Source organism: Narcine bancroftii, chromosome 2 (assembly GCF_036971445.1).
Source record: "Narcine bancroftii isolate sNarBan1 chromosome 2, sNarBan1.hap1, whole genome shotgun sequence".
NCBI lineage: Eukaryota > Metazoa > Chordata > Chondrichthyes > Torpediniformes > Narcinidae > Narcine > Narcine bancroftii.
Genome location: NC_091470.1, coordinates 156,358,559 through 156,382,439, shown reverse-complemented (window position 1 = coordinate 156,382,439; position 23,881 = coordinate 156,358,559). Strand labels below are relative to the sequence as shown.

General features: G+C 39.8%; 1 protein-coding gene across 3 annotated transcripts in view; it reads left to right on the top strand.

The window, feature by feature from the left end:
- Window positions 1–23,881, top strand: part of ints11 (integrator complex subunit 11) — a 43,368-nt gene that overhangs the window by 13,452 nt on the left and 6,035 nt on the right. For all 3 annotated transcript variants that reach the window (XM_069918758.1, XM_069918757.1, XM_069918759.1), the window contains exons 4-14: window positions 1,501–1,574; window positions 3,401–3,629; window positions 7,392–7,490; window positions 8,906–8,940; window positions 12,883–13,021; window positions 14,516–14,580; window positions 15,351–15,540; window positions 18,175–18,258; window positions 18,368–18,457; window positions 21,586–21,748; window positions 22,833–22,940. In XM_069918758.1, the coding sequence (XP_069774859.1) occupies window positions 1,501–1,574; window positions 3,401–3,629; window positions 7,392–7,490; window positions 8,906–8,940; window positions 12,883–13,021; window positions 14,516–14,580; window positions 15,351–15,540; window positions 18,175–18,258; window positions 18,368–18,457; window positions 21,586–21,748; window positions 22,833–22,940 (1,276 nt within the window). The remainder of the gene's footprint in view (window positions 1–1,500; window positions 1,575–3,400; window positions 3,630–7,391; window positions 7,491–8,905; window positions 8,941–12,882; window positions 13,022–14,515; window positions 14,581–15,350; window positions 15,541–18,174; window positions 18,259–18,367; window positions 18,458–21,585; window positions 21,749–22,832; window positions 22,941–23,881) is intronic.

The window sequence follows — 23,881 nt, the reverse complement described above, 5'->3', positions numbered from 1 at the left end:
TTGTCATTACAAACACCCTTTTTCAGCAGAGGGACAGCCTTAAGACTACCTGGATGCATCCCCGATCCAAACACTGGCACCTCCTGGACTACATCCTGGTGCGAGGAAGTGACAAACGAGATGTGCTCCACACCAGGGTCATGCCCAGCGCGGAATGCCACACTGACCACCGGCTGGTTCGCTGCAAGCTCAACCTTCACTTCAAGCCAAAGCCCAGGAACAGTAAAGCCCCCAGAAAGAGGTTCAATGTTGGAAACCTGCAGTCAGACGAAGCGAGAGGAAACTTCCAGGCAAACCTCAAAGCAAAGCTCGACGATGCAATCCGCCTCACGGACCCGTCCCTTGAAACCCTCTGGGATCAGTTGAAGACTACCATACTGCAATCCACTGAAGAGGTACTGGGCTTCTCCTCCAGGAAAAACAAGGACTGGTTTGATGAAAACAGCCAGGAAATCCAAGAGCTGCTGGCAAAGAAGCGAGCTGCCCACCAGGCTCACCTTACAAAGCCGTCCTGTCCAGAGAAGAAACAAGCCTTCCGTCGCGCATGCAGCCATCTTCAGCGCAAACTCCGGGAGATCCAAAATGAGTGGTGGACTAGCCTCGCCAAACGAACCCAGCTCAGCGCGGACATTGGCGACTTCAGGGGTTTCTACGAGTCTCTAAAGGCTGTGTACGGCCCCTCACCCCAAGTCCAAAGCCTGCTGCGCAGCTCAGACGGCAAAGTCCTCCTCAGCGACAAGATCTCCATCCTCAACCGATGGTTAGAACACTTCCAATCTCTTTTCAGTGCCAACCGCTCAGTCCAAGATTCCGCCCTGCTCCAGCTCCCTCAACAGCCCCTAAGGCTAGAGCTGGATGAGGTCCTCACCCAGGATGAGACATATAAGGCAATCGAACAACTGAAAAGTGGCAAAGCAGCAGGTATGGATGGAATCCCCCCAGAGGTCTGGAAGGCTGGTGACAAAACTCTGCATGCCAAACTGCATGAGTTTTTCAAGCTTTGTTGGGACCAAGGAAAACTACCTCAGGACCTTCGTGATGCCACCATCATCACCCTGTACAAAAACAAAGGCGAGAAATCAGACTGCTCAAACTACAGGGGAATCACGCTGCTCTCCATTGCAGGCAAAATCTTCGCTAGGATTCTCCTAAATAGAATAATACCTAGTGTCGCCGAGAATATTCTCCCAGAATCACAGTGCGGCTTTCGCGCAAATAGAGGAACTACTGACATGGTCTTTGCCCTCAAACAGCTCCAAGAAAAGTGCAGAGAACAAAACAAAGGACTCTACATTACACAATACTGCTGCTGCAAAACAACACATTTCACAATGTATGTTCATAACGATATATTCTAATTCTGATGGGTGAGAAGGTTTTATTCCTTGCTGGAAACCTCCCAAAATTGCTTTCCAGCTGCTTTAATAACTTTGAACCAGAGCTTTTCTGATCTGCCTCTTTGCAGTATCTATGATTAATTGATGTACTTTGCTATTCCAGAGACGCTTTCCTGATTTCTCTTACATAACTCAGAATGGAAGACTCACAGAATTTCTCGACTGCGTTATTATCAGGTAACTATTTGGTCTCTTGGGTTAGAATTTGTGAAGATAACAAAACTGTGGTAGGGATGTAGAGGAGAAATAGCTTTTGTCTATATTCCTTGCTTACTGTTTCATGTGCTAAATGTTCCAACACTTGCTGCTTTTATGACAAATTTCTAACAGCAGCAGTATTTTGCTTGATGTGATGGCAATCTGTTTCAAACATTGATTTTAGTCCCAAAAGGATTAAAGTGCGACATGTTAATTTCAAAATGTGAGACTAACTAGCACACTGCAGTAGATTTTAGATTCCATTCAGATTCTGCTTTCCTTTACCATTTAGAGAACAAAGTATGAAGATACTGGGTGAATCCTCATGAAAACCAGCATTGTACTAAACTATTTCAAAGTCTTTTGGCAGAATAACCCATTACTACAACTCTCAAAGGAGCTCTATGGACTTGTTTGGCTGGTGGTGAGAAGGGCTCTCCTGTCACATCCTTCATGTATTGCTTTAGTTGCAATCCCACCTCAACCTCCTTGTGGACTGTGTATTTGCCAAGAAATTCCAGAAATGGACGTGGTGATCTTTGTTGATATTCATCCCTTGGAGCCATGAAACACATCTATGGGCTGTTCTCGGGAATGCTTAATGAGAGAAATATTGATTACCTGTGGAAACTCATCACATTGGTTAAAGGCTAATATTGATCTGCCAAATGCAATGAGTTATTTAGAATGAAATACTGCCAACTGGTACAGGACTATATACTGAGAGATACATAGAAGCTTCATCCAATTTCTGCAAAGGCTCTGTGGGGACACACCATACTGTGAAGTCCTACCACTGAGGAACTGGGCCCTGTGTAATAATCTAAAAATGTCTTATCCATGACACTTTTGGGAATTAATCACATTGGATAACATATCTTTTCAAAAGGTTTGCTTTGCTTCCTGAAAAAAAATACGGATTATGATAGACAACTTCAAGTTGAACACAAAGATAATTTCAGATTTGCTGTATCACATAGGAAGTTGGAGAAACATTAAATTAACTTTTATTGAAGTTAGCATGTTTAATTGCATAATGATGCTGATTCATTGCAATAGTTCAACTGACCTACAAATGTTTTGCCACTGATTTTTGTTAGTACTCAGCATCTGATGCCTCTCGTGTCAGGGTCCAACAATAGTTGGTCAGCATTGATGGATTCCAATTGCCCTGACACTGTTTTTCCATGGTTGCAATATCCTGGTGAAACCTTTCACCATGTTTGTCACTGACTGCACCAAGATCAGCAGGAAGGAAGTCAAAGCGCAAACATAGAAAATGAATTTTTAATTACATGTTGCATTTTATGGTTTTATATGCTTGAAGTAGACTTAAAATAGGAGAGAAAATAACAAAAATAGGTGATATTTAAAAAATGGAATATTATTGGAAAATTTTAAGATGATTTTCGTGATCAGGAGCCCAAAATCCATAAAATATACCTAGAAGTATTCAGGAAGCAAAATCTTCATTGCTCAACTAGGAATATTTATGATCTATTTTTTTATTGTTTCTTTTTAATTCGGTGAAGTATACTATTGTATACAGTTGATTTTTTTTTAACAAAGTTCCCGTTCAGCTACAGCAAGTAAGGATTTTGGTGCATGTGTACATTGTACAATTAGCTCAACATATATTGAAAGCAAATAATGTTTGCTTGGTACAGTGAATGAAGATGATACCACATTCTGTCTGTTTTATAAATAAAGTACTATTGTTGGAATAAAATCACTGTTCATTTTCTTACTTGTCCTAACATGAACAGCTTCTTTAATATTCACCAAATGATCTTTGTACTTTCCAGCCATTTTCACCTGGACCACTGTGGTGCCCTTCCTTACATGAGTGAGATGATTGGTTATGATGGCCCCATTTACATGACGCATCCTACAAAAGCCATTTGTCCAATTCTTTTGGAGGATTATAGGAAGATTACAGTTGATAAGAAAGGAGAGACTAACTTCTTTACTTCTCAGATGATAAAAGACTGCATGAAGAAAGTTGTTGCCATTCATCTCCATCAGACTGTACAAGTAAGCAATGTATAGAACCGTAGAATGTTACAGCACAGAAACAGGCCCCTTCAGACCTTCTAGTCTGCGCTGAACCATTTTTCTGCCTAGTCCCACTGACCTGCATACCTCTCCCATCCATGTATCTGTCCAAATTCTTCTTCAGTGTTAAAATTGAGCCTTTATTCACCACTTCAGCTGGCAACCTGTTCCACACTCCCACAATTTTCTGTGTGAAGAACTTTTTCTCATGTTTCCCCTAAACTTTTCCCCTTTCACTCTTAACCCACGTCCTCCGGTTTGTATCTCGCCTACCCTCAGTGGAAAAAGCCTACCTACATTTATTCTGTCTATCCCCCTCATAATTTTAAATACTTCTATCAAATTCTTCGATGCTCCTTTCCCTTTAACTCAATTCCTGAAGTCTAGGTAACATTCTAGTAAATCTTTTCTGCACTATTTCTATCTATTGATATCTTTCTTATAGTTATGTGACACACTGCACACAATACTCCAAAATTGGCTTCACCGATATCTTATACAATGTTACCATAACATCCCAACTCCTCTACTGAATACTTTGATTTATGAAGGCCAATATGCCAAAATCCTATCCACCTGTGTCATCACTTTCAGGGAATTATGTATCTATATTCCCAGATCCCTCTGTGCGACTTGTCAGTGCCCTACCATTTACTGTGTAAGTAATTTCTTAGTTTGCCCTTCCAAAATGCAGCACTTCACACTTGACTGCATTAAATTCCATCTGCCATTTTTCAGCCCATTTTTCCAGCTGGTCCAGATCTCTCTGGAAGCTTTGGAAACCTTTGCTGTCCACAATGCCTCCAATCTTTGTGTTATCTGCAAACTTACTGATGCAATTTACCACATTATCATCCAGATCATTGATATAGATGACAAATAACGATAGTCCCATCTCTGATCCCTGAGGCACACCACTAGTCACGGGCCTCCAGCCTGATGAGCACCACTAATCTGGGTTCTCCTGTCCAGCCATTTGTCAAATCCAGTTTACTAATTCACCTTGAATACCGAGTGTCTGAACCTTCCTGTTTAACCTCCCATGTAGGACCTTTTCAAAGGATTTACTAAAGTCCATGTAGACAACATCCACAGTTTTTCCTTCGTCAACTTCCCTGGTAACCTCCTCGGAAAGCTCTATAAGATTGGTTATTGGTTATTTACATTTGGTACTCAAAAATGGGAAATACACTGGAAATCTGAAAGTTGAACAGAAATTCAGTAAATATTCTGCAAGCCAGGTATTAACCATACAAAGGGAAATAGGGTCAACAAGGATCTTTGTTAGAACAGGGAAAGAGAAAAAAATGCAGGGAGAGTTGGGGAGGGACATATAGGAGAGGGGGATGGAGAATTAAAGGAAAACTTAGGTCACTCCTATGGACTCTATCTAGATCCTCCACCATACACTTACCCGATCTTTAGTCAGTTTTCTCCAGTGCAGAGAAGACCAGATTGTGAACCCTGTGTAATGCTAAATAAATAGACACCTATTCTCCAATAGCATTTTAAAAAGTTTGTTCACTTTGCAACTCCATTTTCTGCTCTTCCATCTCCACCAACCTCCCCATTTTTGGAAAAGATAATCTGCTGGAGGAAATCAGTGAGTCGGCTGCATCAGGGTGTCAATTTTTTGGGTTGGAACTCTTCACTGAAAGTGCAGAGGGGAGATAGCTCACACAATGAGGATTGGGTGGGAGGGGTTGGACATGGACCAGAGGGGGATTGGTGAACCAGGGAGGGGTGAAGGATGATGGACAGAGGGAATGTGATTATCATTATGTCTTGATGAAGGGCTCATCTGAAGTGTTGATTGTGTACTTAATCTTTGTCCTATAAAGTATATTGTTTGACATGCTGACTTTCTCCAGCATTGTGTTCTTATTTCAGTCACGGTGTCTGCAGACATTTGTAGGAGTAGTTGATTGGCAGGTGCCAGATAAATGTAGAGAAAATGACGGGAGGAAAAAAAAAGGGTAGGTGGCAGAAGATGAATTGTATAGGATGGAGGGAGAGGATAAATGGTGATTGCCAGTGATAAGAAGAGAAGGTGACAACAGTCGTGAAATTAGAGATCAACTGGAACTGAAGGAGGGGGTGTGTGGGGAGAGGTCATAAAATTGGAAAATGTATCATTCATACCATTGAGCTCTAGACTTCCCAGGCAGAATATGAGGTGTTATTTGTCTAGTTTACGTTGGGCCTCACTCTGGCAGTGAACAAAGCCAAAGGTGGTCAGGTCAGTGTAGGAATAAGAAGGGCAGTTAATGACATGCAACCAGGAGCTTAGGATGGCCATTGTAGACAGAGCATTAGGTGCTTTGGGAAACCCTACAATCGTGAGTCTTATTCTTAGCTACTTTCTGATGCACCTGCAAGAAATACAACACGTGACTTTTCAGCTCTTCCCTTTCTTCAATCTGGGGATCTAGACACGCATTCCAGTGAAGGACTCGTGCACATGCACTCCTTCCAATCCAGGGAATTGCATTTGGTGTCTACATTGCCTGAACATTGAAGAAAACAAGCACAGATTTGTGAAACACCTGCATTCAGTCCACAGGAGGTGGCCTTGGATCCCTGTAATTCTCACTCCCACCCTTCTCCTCTGATCTACTTACCTGTGATTTGAGTCTATAGAGACTTTGAGGAATAGCCTCTCTTCTTACAAATTCAAATTCAATTATACAACTTAAGGTACCTCATGTCCTCTACCTGGATCCGTGCTCTCTTGCCCATCTCTGATGTTGACTGAGTTTTTTTTTCTCTTTGTTAGCATGGCCTGAACTGCAGGACATATCTATTGCTCTGCATTTTGCAACTTTTGCATTCTTATGTTTGTGTTTTCACTTTCTTACAGTCCTCATTCCATAGCTTCTCTGCTCCTTTTTGTTTCTCTCTCTCTCTCTCTCTCTCTCTCTCTGACTGGCACCATCAATCCATTGACTGCATGGCCTTATATAATGGCAACCATGGTGTCAACTTAGCGCAAATATTCCCTTTGTTCTTTCCTTCCTTCCGCCGCCCTCTTTGAAAATGAAACAACTTATTTTCTCTCTTTCCCAGATCCAGCAAAGGGTCTTTGACCTGAAACATTAGTCCATTTCACATTGCCTGTCCTCCTAGGAAGCGGGAAAACTTACTGGGCATATTGCACTCAGGAGCCTTTCCACTGCACCATAATTTACCTGGTTAATTGGAAACCTGGCATTTTAAGGGGAAACTGTCTCCAGTGGTGGCAATGCAAGAGCAGATTGTGCTTTCACACCGCCAGAAGGTGATTAGTGAATGAACTTGGCCAGACTCTGGCACTTTCCCCCACCAAGTGTCAGAGCCCGTTGAATTTAACTCACCCTGCCAGGTTGGGACATTTCACACTGCACGATTACCAGGAACGGACCTGCTAAATTAGCTGGTTAACCCACACTCAATCAGCAGTGTGAAAGAGGCTATTGACTCTATTTTTCTTTCCACGGATACTGCTTGACCTGAATGTTTCCACATTTTACATATTATTTGTTGTTTGTAATCTTTTATGCACCACAGGATGCATGAGTAATGTAAAAATCTAAGTGTTTTAGCTAGAATTTTTGTTTTAATATTAACAAGTTGAAAGGACTTTTCAGTTTTGACTGTTTCTGGATCCTAAGATTTACCTTTACATTTCTACTCTGCTCCTAATTTTCTTGAAGTGTCTTAGTTCGAAGAAATTTGATTTATATATTTTTTTGAACATTCTAGGTTGATGATGAGCTTGAAATAAAAGCATATTACGCTGGACATGTGCTAGGTGCAGCCATGGTTCACATCAGAGTGGGGTCAGAATCAGTGGTGTACACTGTGAGTATGAATTAACCTTAGTAACTGCTCCGTACATGTATTACCTCAAGGGACTGCTGCCAAACAGTTGCTTCAAGGGTCAGAGATGATTTCTGTGAAATTTGACTTTTATTTTTATTACCATGTTATTTTGAATCCTCATCATCCTGCATCATCCTGCAATGTCTCAAGTCTGGTATAACATGGTGACATTTATAAACCCAGATACTCCAAAGGAATTTTCTGCTGCCTGAATGATCAAAGAGTTACCATTAATGTCTCATCTAATTTTGCAACTTGAATGAATGACTACAGGGCTATTATAATTCATCAAGTTATTTGGTGGCCTGACTAGCCATGATTTTCCATATATGACCACGTACAAGATGACACTGCATAAGACGACCCCCTGAATTTCCACCTAAAATGTAGATTTTGATCTATTCTTGCTGTATAAGACTACCCCAAGTCTGGTACTTACCGCTGACCAGTGGAGTGATGTTGCTGGGCACATTTAAAATACCAATTCACAATATTTTAAAAGCAAAATACCCAGTAAAGGTTTAAATTTTATTTGCATATTTTAAAATAAACCACAGTCAGCTCCTTTAGTAGGCCGTTTAAAGTCTATACAGAGTTAATGGCAGTAGAACTGGATGGATGGATGGGGGAGTGCTGAGATTTTACTGTTAAGGTTTGTATTTTATACTTGGTGTGGGGGAGTACTGAGACTTTACTGTTAAGGTTCGTATTTTATACTTGGCACTGGCAGAGCTGAGACTACGCTGTTAAAAATCGTATTTTCTAGTTGGTGCAGGGGAGTGCTGAGACTTTACTGTTAAGGTTCGTATTTTATACTTGGCACTGGCAGAGCTGAGATCGCTGTTAAAGTTCGTATTTTATACTTGGTGTGGGGGAGAGCTGAGACTTTGCTGTTAAGGTTGGGATTTTATACTTGGCGTTGGGGAGTGCTGAGACTTGGCGTATAAGATGACCCTTAGTTTTGGAGTGACATTTTTAATATTCTAAGAATGTCTTGTATGCTGGCATGAAGGTATATGCCTGAATACATTGTGAGGTCTATAGGATATTGAACCCTGACATTATCACAACCAAATTTAACTATATCTTCATCTGGCATTCATTCATCCATCAGAGTTGCTGAATAACAGTTGGGAGGGGCTGGCAGGAATGGGGAAATAGGCTGCAGGGGTGGAACTAAGGCTCTCAGGAACTACCAAGTTTGCATCATCTACTGAAACTTGTTTGAATGGGCTTCCAATTAATTTAAATTAGAAGTGCTCTTGGAAGAATTAGTCCCAAAGAAACTTCAACATCAGAATATAAACGTTGGCTAGAATGTTTTGTAAGTTGGTTTGTGATTTTTGTTTTGTGTTCTCTCTAATAATATTTATTTGGTTTTCAAAATTCCACAGGGTGACTACAATATGACACCAGATCGACATCTAGGGTAAGTCTGTGCATTGAGTCTCATCTCATTTTTCTTCTCAACTTTAAAAAAAATTTCAAATGTAATGTCATTAAATTGTTTAATTTCTTTTGGAAGCTGAGTACGGGGCAAAATAGAACTGCTGTTCTTCCATACCTTCTCTGATGCTTGATTTTTAAGTAGTCTCTGGGCCATGATTACCACTTCCTGGGCCATTAGATTATACATCAGATTAATTGGTTTATTTTAGATAGTGAACTAGATATTGGATTTGCTTCTCTCTAACTTTCTGCTCAGTTTGCTGCAAGTCAACAAGGAAGGGAACTGAGTTTACAACTGTAATAATATTTTATTGTGTTTATATTCTGCCATCTAAGATCTGTAATGTATTTGCAACATCTCTGACCATGTAGTTATGATGACATAATAAACTTTTTGAAGACCATAGAAAACTACAGCACAAAAAACAGGCCATTTTGCCCTTATGGTCTGTGCCGAAATATTCCTTAGGTCCCATTGACCTGCACTCATTCCCTAACTCTCCAGACCTCTCCCATCCATGTATCTATCCAATTTATTCTTAAAACTCTAAGAGTGAGTCTGCATTTACCACGTTCCAAACTCCCACCACTCTCTGAGTGAAGAAGTTCCCCCTAATGTTCTCCCTAACTAATGGTTCTCAACCTTTTTCTTTTCACTCACATACCACCTTAAGTATTCCCCATGCCATCGGTGCACTGTGATTAGGAAAGGATTGCTTAAGGTGGTATGTGGGTGGAAAGAAAAAAGTTTGAAAACCACTGTTTTAATCGGACGCAATTGACTCGTTATGCGCACAGTTTCATAACTTCAAAGGAAATGGGCCAATGACAATTTTTCTCAAGCAAACTATTTCAGTAACAATTGGGTCAAGAGCAGTGATTCTTATCCTTTCCATCCCACCTTAAACAATCCCTTACTAATCACAAAGCACTGATGGCATAAGGATTACTTAAAGTGCTATGTGAGTGGAAAGAAAAAGGTTGAGAACCACTGCTGTAGTGTTCAGGGATTTATTTAGTTCTCAATCATGCTAATTTCTGATTATTTATTCTGGTTTTTAAGTATCTTTCAACATCAGTGAAGTTGACAAGAATTCTTCTGGTGAATAAGGCTTTTAGTATGTTGGCCTTTTAAAATCAAAGCATAGAATACAAGAGTTGGGAGGTGATGTTGAGACTTCAAGGCATTGGTAAGGCCAAATTTGGAATACTGTGTGCAGTTCTGGTCACCAAATTATAGGAAGGATATCAACAAGGTAGAGAGAGTGCAGAGAAGATTTGTGAAAATGTTATCTGGGTTTCAGAATCAAAAAACAAAGAAAGATTGAGCAGATTAGGTCTTTATTCCATGGCGCTTGGAAGGTTGAGGAGGGGATTAGATAGAGGTATTTAAAGTTATGAGGGGGATAGATAATGTGGATAGGCTTTTTCCCATGAGGGTAAGAGAGATTGAAACAAGAGGTTAAGAGTTAAGGGGGAAAAGTTTAGAAGTTACATGAGGGGAAACTTCTTCACTCAGAGAGTGGTGGCTGTATGGAACGTGCTTCTGGGAGAAGTAGTGGCGGCAGGGTCCATTTTGTTATTTAAGGAAAAATTGGATAGGTTTATGGATGGGAGGGAAATGGAGGATTATGGGCAAGGTGCAGGCAGGTGAGACCATAGGAGAGTGTTTGGTTTGGAGCGGACTAGAAGGGCTGAGATGGCTTGTTTCCGTGCTGTAATTGTTACATAGTTATGTGGTTAAATATTGTACATCATTTGGAGTTCAGGTTGCTTCATTGCTTCTTTTATCCAGAATCTGTCTCTTTGTTTTCATTCATACCTTGAGGAACGGCTCAAGCCCAGAATGTCTTTACCTCCTATGGATGCTGCAAGACTTGATGAGTTCCTCTAGCATTTAACTACAATCACAGCGTCTGTAGACTTTCATATTTCAATCCAACATTACTTGTTTACTGTAATTAAAAAAATGTTATGGAACAATCTGTAATACTGCAGACAACCAGAAGGTGTCTCACCTGCACATTTATTAACAAGAGTGCCAACATTTTGTTGCAGACCGAAAACATGGTAACAGTCCAATTCGGTTCTCGAGCCTGTGCCACCCAATTAACCTACATCCCCCAGTACTTTTCAAATGGTGAGAAGAAACTGGAGCCCCAGTGAAAACCCACAAACATCACAGGATTCAAACCCCTGTCCTGATTGCTGTCGCTGTAACAGCGTGGTGGTAACCGCTTCGTTAACCTTGCATATTTAAATGAGCCAAATCTGACAGCATTGTTGAATACAAATTAATTACTGAACCTGCTACTAAAAGACCATTACATTGCATCCCACCAAAGATATGGTGCTGGTGACATTAAGTATAACAACATCTTTCTGATCTAACCAGCTTTCCTGACTGGGTGTGGAGAAATAGGATGTTCTCCACTTAAAATTGCAGATGGATAAGTGTTGGGTAATGCAACCTTCAACTTTCAGATAGATTTCTGTTCATTGCACTTCAGTAATATAAAAGGGGGCATCATGGAGTCAGGGAGGTTGTTTTTAAATCTAGATTTTGGCATTGAGTCATACAGCCATACTGCATGGCACAAGCCCTTTGGTCCAGTATGTCATTCCTGACCATGTTGGTGATCTGGGTTAGTCCCATTTGCCTACATTTGGTTCATACCCTTCTAAAGCCTCCTATCCTTACATCTGTCAAAATGTCTTTTGAACATCAACCAGTTTTGTTTTAGACCTACATCACAGTAACTGGCTTTTTTGGCCCACAAGCCTGTGCTGCTCAATTGCACTCAATTGACCTATAACCTCTGGTACATTTTGAAGGGTAGGAGGAAACCGGAGCATCTGGTATAAGCCCACAAAGACATGGGGAGAACATATATACTCCTTACAGACTGTGGCACTCCATATGGAGCCACTCACAAACTGCTCACGATCATTGATTCCCCCTTGTATTACCACTGAATATTGTTGTTGCTTTTGGTTTGTATACATAGTTACTTGGTTGGAACAGAAGCAATAAAATGGATCCATTTAAATCACACTTCACAATCTGGAAATGGCTGAAGATGAGGAATGAATAAAGAATCTTGCCTGACTACAATCCTATATTGGCATAGCTTTTTGTGCCATTCCCATGAGCCGCTGGGGAGTCACCATATTTGGAGATGATGCCTGAGCCTAAGAATGTGTAATTTTCCATTATCTGCATTGTTTAACTTGCATTAGTCAGACAGAAGCTGCTTTTCCTTTTTATAATTTGTATTTATTTTTGTGAGTCACATAATGAAAACTTCTCTGAGAAATCTAAGACATTCATTGCGGCATGGTTAGCACAACGCTGTTACTGTGCCAGCGACCGGGACCAGGGTTTGAATCCTGCGCTGTCTGTAAGGAGTTCTGTGTGTACTCTAAGTGTCTATGTGGGTTTCCTCCAGCCTCTCTGGTTTCCTCCCACCATTTGAAACTAGGGGTTGCAAATCAATTGGGTGTAATTGGGCATCACGTGCTCATGGGCTGAAAGGGCCTGTTACCGTGTTGTGTATCTAAACTTAAAAAAAATTGCATTTCCATCAAATCAAAAATATGACGTCCTATTTTGTAGAAAAAAATAATACTTCAGAGATGCTTGTTATCAGAAGATGAAGAAAAAAACCCAATGTTTAAGAAGAATACTAAAGTCTGCAGGTTGTGATTGAAAAGATGGTAGCAGAAATAATTGACAAGTTTTTCAAAGAGCTGACAGAGCTACAGATCCACTTCTCTCCTTCTGATTACTGCTTGTGCTCACATCTAGTAAAACATATACAAGGTTGATGGGCTACGTGAAATACTTTTACCTTATAACGTCAAATTATTCTGCAATTATTTGCTTAATTTCTCAAATCCTGGTTGTCTTTCCATGTTTTAGAGCTGCTTGGATTGACAAGTGTCGCCCTGATTTATTAATCTCTGAATCGACGTATGCAACAACCATCCGAGATTCGAAGCGATGCCGAGAAAGAGACTTTCTGAAGAAAGTGCATGATGCAATAGAAAGGGGTGGAAAGGTCTGATATAAATATTGAACTCTGCAGAAAATGTCTTTCCTGATCACACTTTTTTTTTTACTGATGTTCATGCAAGGTTGTTGATGTATCAATAGATCAAGGCAGTGAGCATCTGAGTCTTACTGAGGTCTCTGTGATTCATTCTGATCTTGTCATAAGCCTCCACCTGATCTGAGTGCTTTTAAATGAAATGGACTGTGTCACCATGTATGGTGAGGATAAAATCAACTCAGCTGAATGATCAGGACATGAAGTGAGGTTCTAGAGGTCAAGTAGTATCCATGAATAAGGAATGATATCAAGACAGATGAAGGAATAGAAAAGAAGAAACAAAAATATTCTTCATTTACAGCATGCTAGCCACCCTTCTATGGGGTTGAACGTGGGTAGATAAGATTGTGATGAAGCACCTTGTTTCATGCACAGGTTTGCAGAGGTTTAATGCATTCTTGGCTGATTCTGGTAAACTTCTATGCTGCAATCTTTACCATGGAGAAACAGGTTGCCAGGCGGAGGGTGTCTTTATCCTTGTGTGTCATCAGCTTTGTTTTAATGTGGCTCTTGATTGTCCAGATACTAAGCAAACACTTCTTGTTAGGTTGTTTTATTTTTGCCCAACAACATACTTTTTGAAGAATTTGAAAACTATAAACCGTAAAATCCACTTTATTCGGAATTCAAGCAACAGTCAGCCTCAAGCAACCGGCAAAAAAAGTGGAAAATAAATTGGTTACAAAATACGAAAGTTTAAAATCAGTGCCATCTAGGAGTTAGTTTGCCAATCATGCAACATGCAGTCTCAAGTCAACTGACAAATACACTTATGTAGCATCTACTAATCCCCATGGGTGCCGGATAACAGGGGTTTTACCGAGCTGTACAGATATAGACAACCAAGGTTGGCCATTTCTCTTTCACATTCAACAGCTCTCTTCCACAAAGTACAACAACATGCACCTAGTGCCACTCATTACAAGATTAATGTTATAATGGAAAGGTCTCACTCTTCTGAAGATGCCTCACTCCTAAGGTGCTGCAGCTAGAGAAGACTTCCTTTAAATGCTACATGTTGACTAACCCTAATTAGGTTTAGAATAAAATTCGTCCTCTGGCCACTGAGAAATTATAGATTCTACCCTGCAAGGTAGAATTTTTATTGTCATGTAATAAAATATATGAAATATTACACAAAATTCAGCTGAAGCTACCTGGCATTCCTGACAAGCCCAGTGCCCCTGACAATTATCTCATGTTTTATACCAGGTATTTGTAGTCTTGACCTGAATTTAATGCAATCTGATACCTGAGAGCCCCACCATTGAATTGAGTTGACTTACTAAGGCCTTTCATTTAATTAGGCAATGGTCTGTCTACTAATTCCCTCAAACACTCTGTGCTATGTAGGCAACCAGTAACAATCTGTGAGTAGAATGTGAATTTAAATTATGTTTTTTTGACATTTTTTAGTATTTTGATGATCTTTAATTTTAATAGGTGCTGATTCCCGTCTTTGCCCTTGGACGAGCGCAGGAACTTTGCATTCTACTGGAAACATTCTGGTAATGTTTTTTTTCTCTAAAATAAATGGCACAGTTTAGATAGATTCAGGTTAGCTTTTGATGCCCAAATTTACAAAAAAATCTGAAAAATTTGTAGTGGTAAAAAGATTTTGTTAGAAAACAACAGATGAAAGTTGGAGTCACATTTGCTTGGTTCGTCTGGATGTAAGCTTATGCTGTTAAGCTTCTTGTCTTCATGTTACCCATAAAATTAGCGTTGAACCAGATCTCATTCATCAGAGAACAACTTGGATAACAAATTAAAGGAAAGAAATTCCAACAGTTTTGCACCTTCTATGACCTCCTAAAATGCTTTTAAGAGGTAGTCTGTTAATAACCCAGGATGCAAGAAGAATTTTCCTTTTCACCTTTGAATAACTTGCAAGAGCAACTAGAACAAGGGCAATCTTTTATCTGAAAGATTGTCCCTCTGTTAATGAAGCTTCTTCCCCCTATAATTTTTTTTTTTCTCTTTTTCCCTCCATCTCTGACCTCTTACCTGTCAGCCTGTACTCTTCCCCTTCCTCCCTCCCACCTTTTTATTCAGGTACCTACTTGCCTGCTTTTTGCTCATACCTTGCTCATACCTTTTATTTCCTATAGATGCTGTGTGACCTCCAGAGTTTCACTGGACTTTTGTATATTGCACTCTCGTAGATCAAGTGTATGAATTGTCCCAAAATTACTCTAGCCTAAGAAGGGGACGACCAAGTTATCCATGAAACAATGACAAGTACTGTTTCAGAATGTGATTATTGTTCTGCATACAGGGAGAGAATGAACTTGAAGGCACCTATTTATTTCTCAACTGGGCTGACTGAAAAAGCCAACCATTATTATAAATTATTCATTACATGGACCAATCAAAAAATTCGGAAGACCTTTGTGCAGAGGAACATGTTTGAGTTCAAACACATCAAAGCATTTGATAGGACCTATGCTGACAACCCTGGACCAATGGTAAGCATGATAACAGGCCTTTCCAGGCCATGAGTGCGTGCCACCAAATTCCTCAATCTTTAATCCCCTGTATGTTTTGAAGGTTGGGAGGAAACTGGAGCACCTGAAGGAAACCATGCAAACACAGGGAGAACATACAAATAGCGTTGTGTTAACCACTACACTAACTGTGCTATTCAATTTTAGATTAGTTTTGCCTCATTAAAGTTTCTGATTCTAAAAACGTTTTGATTTTTCTTGTTTGGGTGTTCAGACTATTTTGGAATGTAGAAGATTGAGGGATGATTGGATAGAGGTATTTAAAATGATGAGGGGGACAGATAGAGTAAATTTTTCCATTGAGAGTGGGGGAGATTCATACAAGAGGACGTGCATTGAGATTGAAGGGGAAAAGTATAGGGGAAACGTGAGGAGGAATTTCTTCATTCAGAGGGAGTATGGAATGAGCTTCCGGCCAAAGTGGTAGACAAGGGCTTGATTTTAATATTTAAGGAAAAGTTGAATAGGTATATGGATGAGAGGTATGGAAGGTTATGGGCTGGGTGCAGATCAATGGAATAGGTGGGAGTAGGTGTTCGACATGGACTAGAAGGACTGAACTGGCCTGTTTATGTGCTGTAATTGTTATATGATTATAAATGCAAGTTGAAAAATTTGTTTATATACTTTTTTTCTGCAGAATTACATTGAAAGCAAATTTTATTCTAATCTAATTTTTGGATCGTGATTTGTGAATGCTGTAAGGGCAAATTTCCATCACCCAAATGCTAAGCAGGAATCATCTGCACTGCAGAATTCTGTAATTCATTAGCAAGTTACATTTGGTTTCTCTGAAAATTATTTGAACAAAACTAAATTTATCCAAATACTTTTTATTTTCTTTCAATTAAAGTCAGTGACTTCATAAATGCAATTTGATAGTATTGGCAGTGGACGAGAGTGAGTACTTTGTTTACGAATCTTGGCAGGATGATCAGCCGTAAAAAGGGGACAATCCAGTTGCCTAGAAACCACATACTGTTTTTCATCAGGAGTCACTGAGGAGTATTCATCTCCAGGAACATTGCTCATAGTTGATAACTTGATTTTCAGCCTGAACGATGGCTCTGAAACTACTTTGCGTTCACCTTAATGAGATTAACTAATGTGCAATGGATCAGAAATTAGAACTCTTTTTCCTGATTAGTCTTCTACACTGAGTCAATGAGGGAGTCGAATCTACAGGGTAAGCAGTGAGAATTTACAACTTTTGCTTTTGGAAAGAAAATCAGCAACTTCAATGGGTACAAAATCCTTGACACTGGTCAAAAATCCCATTTCTTTCTGAATCAGGACTGCTCAAAATTATGATTGAACATTTATTGGTTTCAGTTTCTTGTTGTGTACTTTGCTACATTGCATTGCTCCACTCCTCACCCCTCCTGTTCCCCAACCTGTTAAAACTTGAGAATAAATCAAAAATGAGGGCTTGATCACTTACATTTATGAACAACTGGGGTTACTGTTTGAATTGTTCCCTGATTCTAAATGATTATCACTATACTTAAGATTCTAGCATTTTGAATTTTCAAATACTAACCTAATTATTTTCATAAGTTTGAGTATGCAATTATAGACAATAGACAATAGGAGCTGGAGTAGGCCCATCGAGCCAGCACCGCCATTTTACAGATCATGGCTGATCACTACCATCAGTACCCCTATCCAGCCTTATCCCCATAACCCTTAACTCCTTTGCCCACTAGAGTCTTATCTAACTCTCTTTTGAACATAATCAGCGAATCTGCCTCTACCACCCTCTGTGGCAGAGCATTCCACAGATTCACACTTCTCTGGGTAAAAAAATGTTTTCTCATTTCCGTCCTAAAGGGCCTACCCTGTATTCTTAAACTATGCCCTCTAGTCCTCGTCTCCCCCATCAGTGGGAACAAGTAATCCGATTTCACCCTGTCTATCCCCCTGATAATTTTGTATACCTCAATCATGTCCCCCCTCATCCTTCTAAACTCCATCGGATACAAGTCCAGTTTTTCTAGCCTTTCAGCATATGTCAACCCCGCCATCCCTGGAACTAACCTTGTAAATCTGCGCTGCACACCCTCTATAGCTAGTATGACCTTCCTCAAAATTGGAGACCAGAACTGGACACAATACTCCAGGTGGGGTCTCACCAGGGCCCTGTACAACTGCAGAAGGGCGTCTCTGTTCCTATACTCCAATCCCCTCTTTATGAAAGCCAACATGCTATTAGCCTTCTTCATAGCTTTATGAACCTGCATGCTAGTCTTCAGTGACCGGTGAACGAGTACTCCCAGATCCATTTGCTCCTCCCCACTCCCTAGCTTGTCTCCATTTAAATAATACTCAGCTTTCCTATTATTGCCCCCAAAATGGATAACCTCACTTTTGCTTACATTAACCATCATCTTCCATTCAGCAGCCCACTCCCCCAACCTGTCCAAGTCCCTCTACATTTTCCTGACATCCTCCTCACACCCCACACCGCCACCCAGTTTCGTGTCATCTGCAAATTTGCTCAAGTTATTAATAATCCCCTCATCCAAATCATTTATAATGTTGAAATTGTTTGGCTCTGCTATAGTAAGCACTAATACAGATTTTTTTTCTCCCCAGGTTGTATTTGCTACACCAGGCATGCTTCATGCTGGACAGTCCCTGCAGATTTTCAGGAAATGGGCAGGCAATGACAAAAACATGGTTAGAAATCAGATCTATTTACGCCAAGGCTTCAGTAAAAATTCTTTCCGTTCAATTAATTCTTAACAATATTTCATCTGGATTGTAATCTGTACCCTTCTTGTCTCAGGTTATCATGCCAGGGTATTGTGTGCAAGGGACAGTGGGACATAAAATTCTTAGTGGACAACGGAAACTTGAAATGGAGGGGAGACAAACTGTAAGCACTGTTTTGCATTCCTTAACAAATTGTGCTTTTGGGCATTAGTAAAGTTTCTTGCCTATGCAGGTGACCCCAAAGCAAAAGATTTCATCACATTAATTGTCATGACAGTTGAAAATGAGATCCCTCAAATGAAACTGAAACTAGTTAATTGGGGAATTTTTTTGGCAATTTTTAAGAAATAAATTTTTTGGAACATCTGATGAACTCCCTGAACAACTTTAATAAATCTCATGAGATCTTTAGCATTCGCCAGATTTGGCAGGAGCTGTGTGTTACTATCTCACAGAGGTTAGTGCCTCTGCCATTTATCTTTGAAATTCTTCATTATTCTGATATTTTAGTCAATTGGTCCAATTGATGATTTTACTTTAGGGATTTAAGGATTTGAGATAGTCTTGCTCAAGTGTTCCTAGCTTCATTGTTTGTTCTCATAGTTTCAATACCTAAACTTTTTTTTCCAAAAATAGACAATTCACGATACAAAAAAGAAAACCATTACCACCCTTGTGGCCCCTGTTGTTTGAGGGACTTCCCCTCAATCTCAGCCCCTCAAGGCCTGGTAATGGGAGAACTTCAAACCATGGTCCTTCCCCTTGCATTGGCTGCACCAAACTTTTGTGCATCCCTTGGCATGCACTCCTGCAGCCTGGAATCTGACAGTTGGCAGCATTCCTCAGCTTCCCTGAATTTGAATCCCTTCTCATTATCTGCATTAACACAAAGATATCCTGATTGTAGCATACTACACAGAATTGTGCACAGGAAACATTGTAGCCACTTTTACAAGGCCACTGAACAGCAGAAATTTTCAGTTAAATTTCTGCTCCCGTGGCAGTGTAAAAATGTTGGGATGGAATTTTTTATGCAAATTTCATCCCGTTATTTTTCCACATATACCCCTACACATTTTTACGGAGCGGCTGCAGAGTAAATTGATTGTAGCCACTGTAAGAAACAGGCATAATGAATTCGATGTTCACCCTCCAACAAACTGCAACACAGGAAGGCTGTGTAAAAGTGCCCCTATGTAAACGACCACTTCGGGACACAATAAAAAGAAAATAAAAGTATTTGGATAAGTATGCTAATTTTTTTTCAGAATAATTCCAAAGTTTTTGTGTAAAAATTACAACACTGAATCAGTGTTTACAAACCCGCTGTTAGCCTAGGAATTTCTGTTCTTGTGGTCTTTAAGGACTTGGTTTGGGTTTCTAATTGTTATCACATTATCCTGGTGAATTTAATGGGCTGAACACTCATATCGCAAGATCCCTTTTTTTTAAACAATGTGACCTGTAATCTGCTACCATTCACTTTGTAATTCTAATGTCAAATTTCCCCTTCACTTCATTTGTCCACATCTGGCAGTTGTTTGTCTAAACAATTAATTTTCCTACATTTCCAATAATTGATTTGTTTTTCTCTGTTATTTGTAGCTGTTTCTTCCCTATTTCCACTTTAGGCCAATAACAAATTTAGCCAGCATTGTTTGTCTCAGCACTCTGAATTGATTATATCTGTTTTTATATAAAGCATCCATACTGATCCCTCCAGCGCTCACTAATCACTTCTCACTCTCACTGGAGCTCTGTGTCTTTTGTTTCCTCTGACTCACCCAATTTCTTATTTATGGCAGGAGCTTTTCCAGGGCTACAGCTGTTTCACTGATTAAATGTTTGCTTTAAGTATATTTCTAAAAGCCTTTCACAATAATGATGTCCCACGGTGTCTGAAGCTTTAATCTTGTTATTTATCTGATCATTTTTTTTCTCTATGTGCCCAATCCATTTGTGTATTTAAAGTTCACAAAGATTGTGTTCTTGCTTTTGTTTAAACGGAGGATCTTATAATTTTGGTTGGCTTATCTTTTGTAAACATTGTAAGTATATATCATGCAATGCAAATGAAATTAGCTGAGGAGGCCTTTTTCTCAGCAAATTTAATACACAGGCTGATCTAATCTTTTTGTCAGCAATAATTGCTAGACATAAGAAGTAACAATAAGCAGTAAAACCCTTGGTATCCAGCACCTATGTGGATTGGTAGATGGCGAGAAGTATATTTTTCGGTTGCTTGAGACTTACTCTTACAATGGCCAATTTATGAACCCCCATTAACAATAAATAGTTTAAAGGGCAAACATACTATACTGTACTTGCATTGAATAAAGTTCACTTACATGAAAATATAAACCTTAGAGCATTTTACTTCAATTTCAGTCACATTCTTTGAAAACATTTAACCATCATTGCATCTCCAGTTCCTCCCCCTCCACGGAGCCACCCGAAAGACAAACAATAACATTATACATAATTAATCCCCCCGAAAGCGGCACAGTTGGCATAGCAGTTAGTGTAATGCCTTTACAGCACCAGCGATCGAGGTTAGGATTCGAATCCAGTGTATCTGTTAGGAGTTTATACATTCTCCCCATGTCTGCTTGGGTTTTCCCCGGGGAATCCAGTTTCTTCACACCGTTCAAAACATACCAGGAGTGTAGGTTAATTGGATGTAAATTGGGCGGCATGGACTCGTGGGCAGAAATGGCCTGTAACCATGCTGTATGTCTAAATTTAAAATTTAAAATAAATTTAAAAAAAAATCTCTGACCAGAGTGACTCTTAATAAGCAGGGATAAGGAGACACTTTTAAGAGAGTCACTCTAACAGCAAACAGCATCAACCTGCTCTCCATCCTAGGTGACACCATTGCTGTTTCACATAACTTTATTCAAACAGCTTCTGCGAGCAAAGCACGATCAAGTCACTCCACTGGCTGAATGTTTGTTCCCATCTTCACCAATGGTTTATGTGTTACTTCAGAAAACATTTAGTTTGCAATTTTAACCTATTATTTTACATTTTTAAATTTATTTTCCTCGATTTTTTTTTTGCCAGTTACTTGAGGCTGCTGGTTGCTTGAATTCTGGTTGCCAGGGGTTTTACTGTATGTTGCAAGTTAGATTCAGTCCATCTTGAAAGGAATGCAACGATTTAATTATTTATTTTACATTACGTTTAAATAAGGATTGAGAATTTGAGATCTGCTAAAACAATAATTTCAGTTCAATTGGAAGAAAAAAAGATTTTTAACATTGCTTATTCTTCAATCATATTTCCCAGCTAGAAGTGAAGATGCAGGTGGAATACATGTCATTCAGTGCACACGCTGATGCAAAAGGTATCATGCAACTCATCCGTCAAGCAGAGCCACAAAATGTCTTGCTGGTCCATGGAGAAGCTAAGAAAATGGGATTCCTCAAACAGAAGATTGAACAGGAATTTAGTAAGTCTCATGCAAACTCAGGCATATTGCATCTGCAATGAAGATGTAATAAGGCCTTTTGAACCCTAATCATGGTGGCATGGTTTGCCTAGCAGTTAGCACGATGCCTTTATAGCGGCAGAGATCGAAATGGGTTTGAATCCTGCGCTTTCTGTAAGGAGTTTGTACATTCTCCATGTGCCTGCGTGGGTTTTCTCCGGGGGCTCCAGTTTTCTCCCACCATTTGAAACATACTGGGGTGGGGGGTTTGTAAGTCATTTGGGTGTAAATTGAGCAGCACGGACTCATGGGCCGAAATTTTAAAAATTGTTTTCCTGTGAATCAAATTGTAAGGATGATATAAAAATATCAAGTAGGAACACAAAGCTAGGGAAACTCAGCAGGTGAAACAGGATACTTTATATAATAAAGATAAAGATACATAACCAACATTTCTGGCTTGATCCCTTCATCAAGGCGTGAGCAAGAGGACAGGCGAAAACATTCATTTCATCTGGCTACATTTATAATATATTACACGGAGTGACTTTCCCATCAATTTTTCATCCAAACTTTCCCTGATAGTTACAGTTCAACATGGGTCTAAATAGGTAAATAAGACTGTCCATCATCCTTCTCACAACTAAAAATAGAAAATTCTGCAAAAACTCAGCATGGCAGGCATGATCGTGGAAAGAAAAACAGGTAACGATTGAGGTCCAAGACTCTTCATCAGACTGGTGTGATGGAATTGCAAGCCATTTCAATTCCCCTTTCCATTACCACACCAACTTGCCTGTCCTTTCCCTTCTGTCCTTCTTGGGCTTCCTAGGCATCTGCCTCCAGCTGGATGTGCCTTTGTTCTCAACCTTTTTTTTTCTAGTCACATACCACCTGAAGTAATCCCATAGGAGCTCTGCAGTTAGTAAGGGATTACTTCAGGTGGTATGTGAACGAAAAAAAAAGTTGAGAACCACTGATGTAGGGAGACTGTCCTGCTCTTGTGCTAAAATAATTCAATTTTTGCATTTAGTATTTTAAATAGCATTATTGTTTGATTATGGGCAGGTTTCTAATATACTACCAATGTCTATTTTGTTTCTAGGTATTAATTGCCATATGCCAGCTAATGGAGAGACGGCTACGATAGTTACCAATCCCAATATTCCTGTGGATATTTCTCTCTGTTTGCTAAAAAGGGATTCAGCTCTTGGTAATAAAATGTCTCTTTTTTTAGAATCTAAAAAATACTTGATATTCCTATCATTCTTAATACTTAATATTCATATAGTAGGTGATGTTTGCTTCGTGTCCGAATTGCAGAACAGATTGCTTGGCCAAGATGGCCCTGGTATGATCATTGGTCTAGGGCAAATTACCAGAACTTTGTCAGGAGAAGCATAGATACCCCCAAGGAAGTAGAGGCATTTTATTCATCATATTGTTGGATTGATCATCGGAAAACACATGTGTAACCTGAGGTGTAACTCTGATGCATCCGGTCAAATAACCTGTCAAAGCTTATTATTGGCATATATTTATGAAAGACTTCCTTTTGAATATGATGTCTCCTCTTCTTTGTGATTGAGAATAGTTTGCTTCCACTCCACCTTTGTGAGTATGGAGGTTTAAAATTAAATGTAGGTTCAGCACGGTAACAGGCCCTTTCGGCTAACAAGCTTGTGCTGCCCAATTACACCGAAATGACCAAGAAATTAAGGGTAAGGAGTCCAGACTGAATAGCCAAAAGGTATTAATTGTATATTAACTGAGGAAAAGTGATAATTTATTTTGGTTCTGAAAGGAGACAGAGGAACAAAGCTGTGGGGGGGGGATGAAGCCAAAGAAGTTGATGTTAATGCCATTCGGTTGGAGGGTGCCCAGACATGATGAGATGTCTTTCCTCGAACTTGTTCCCATACCAGACCATGATGCAGCCGGTCAGTGCACTTTCCACCACACTTCTGTAGAAATTTGCTTGGGTTTCTGATAACATACCAAACCTCCGCAAACTCCTGAGGAAGTAGGGGTGCTGACGTGCTTTGACTTCATAGTCAGGGTCTCATGCGTAAAGCCCTCCAAAAGGTAGTAGACACAGGAAAAACCCTCCCCACTATTGAGCATATCTACAGGGAACGCTGCTGTCAGAGAGCA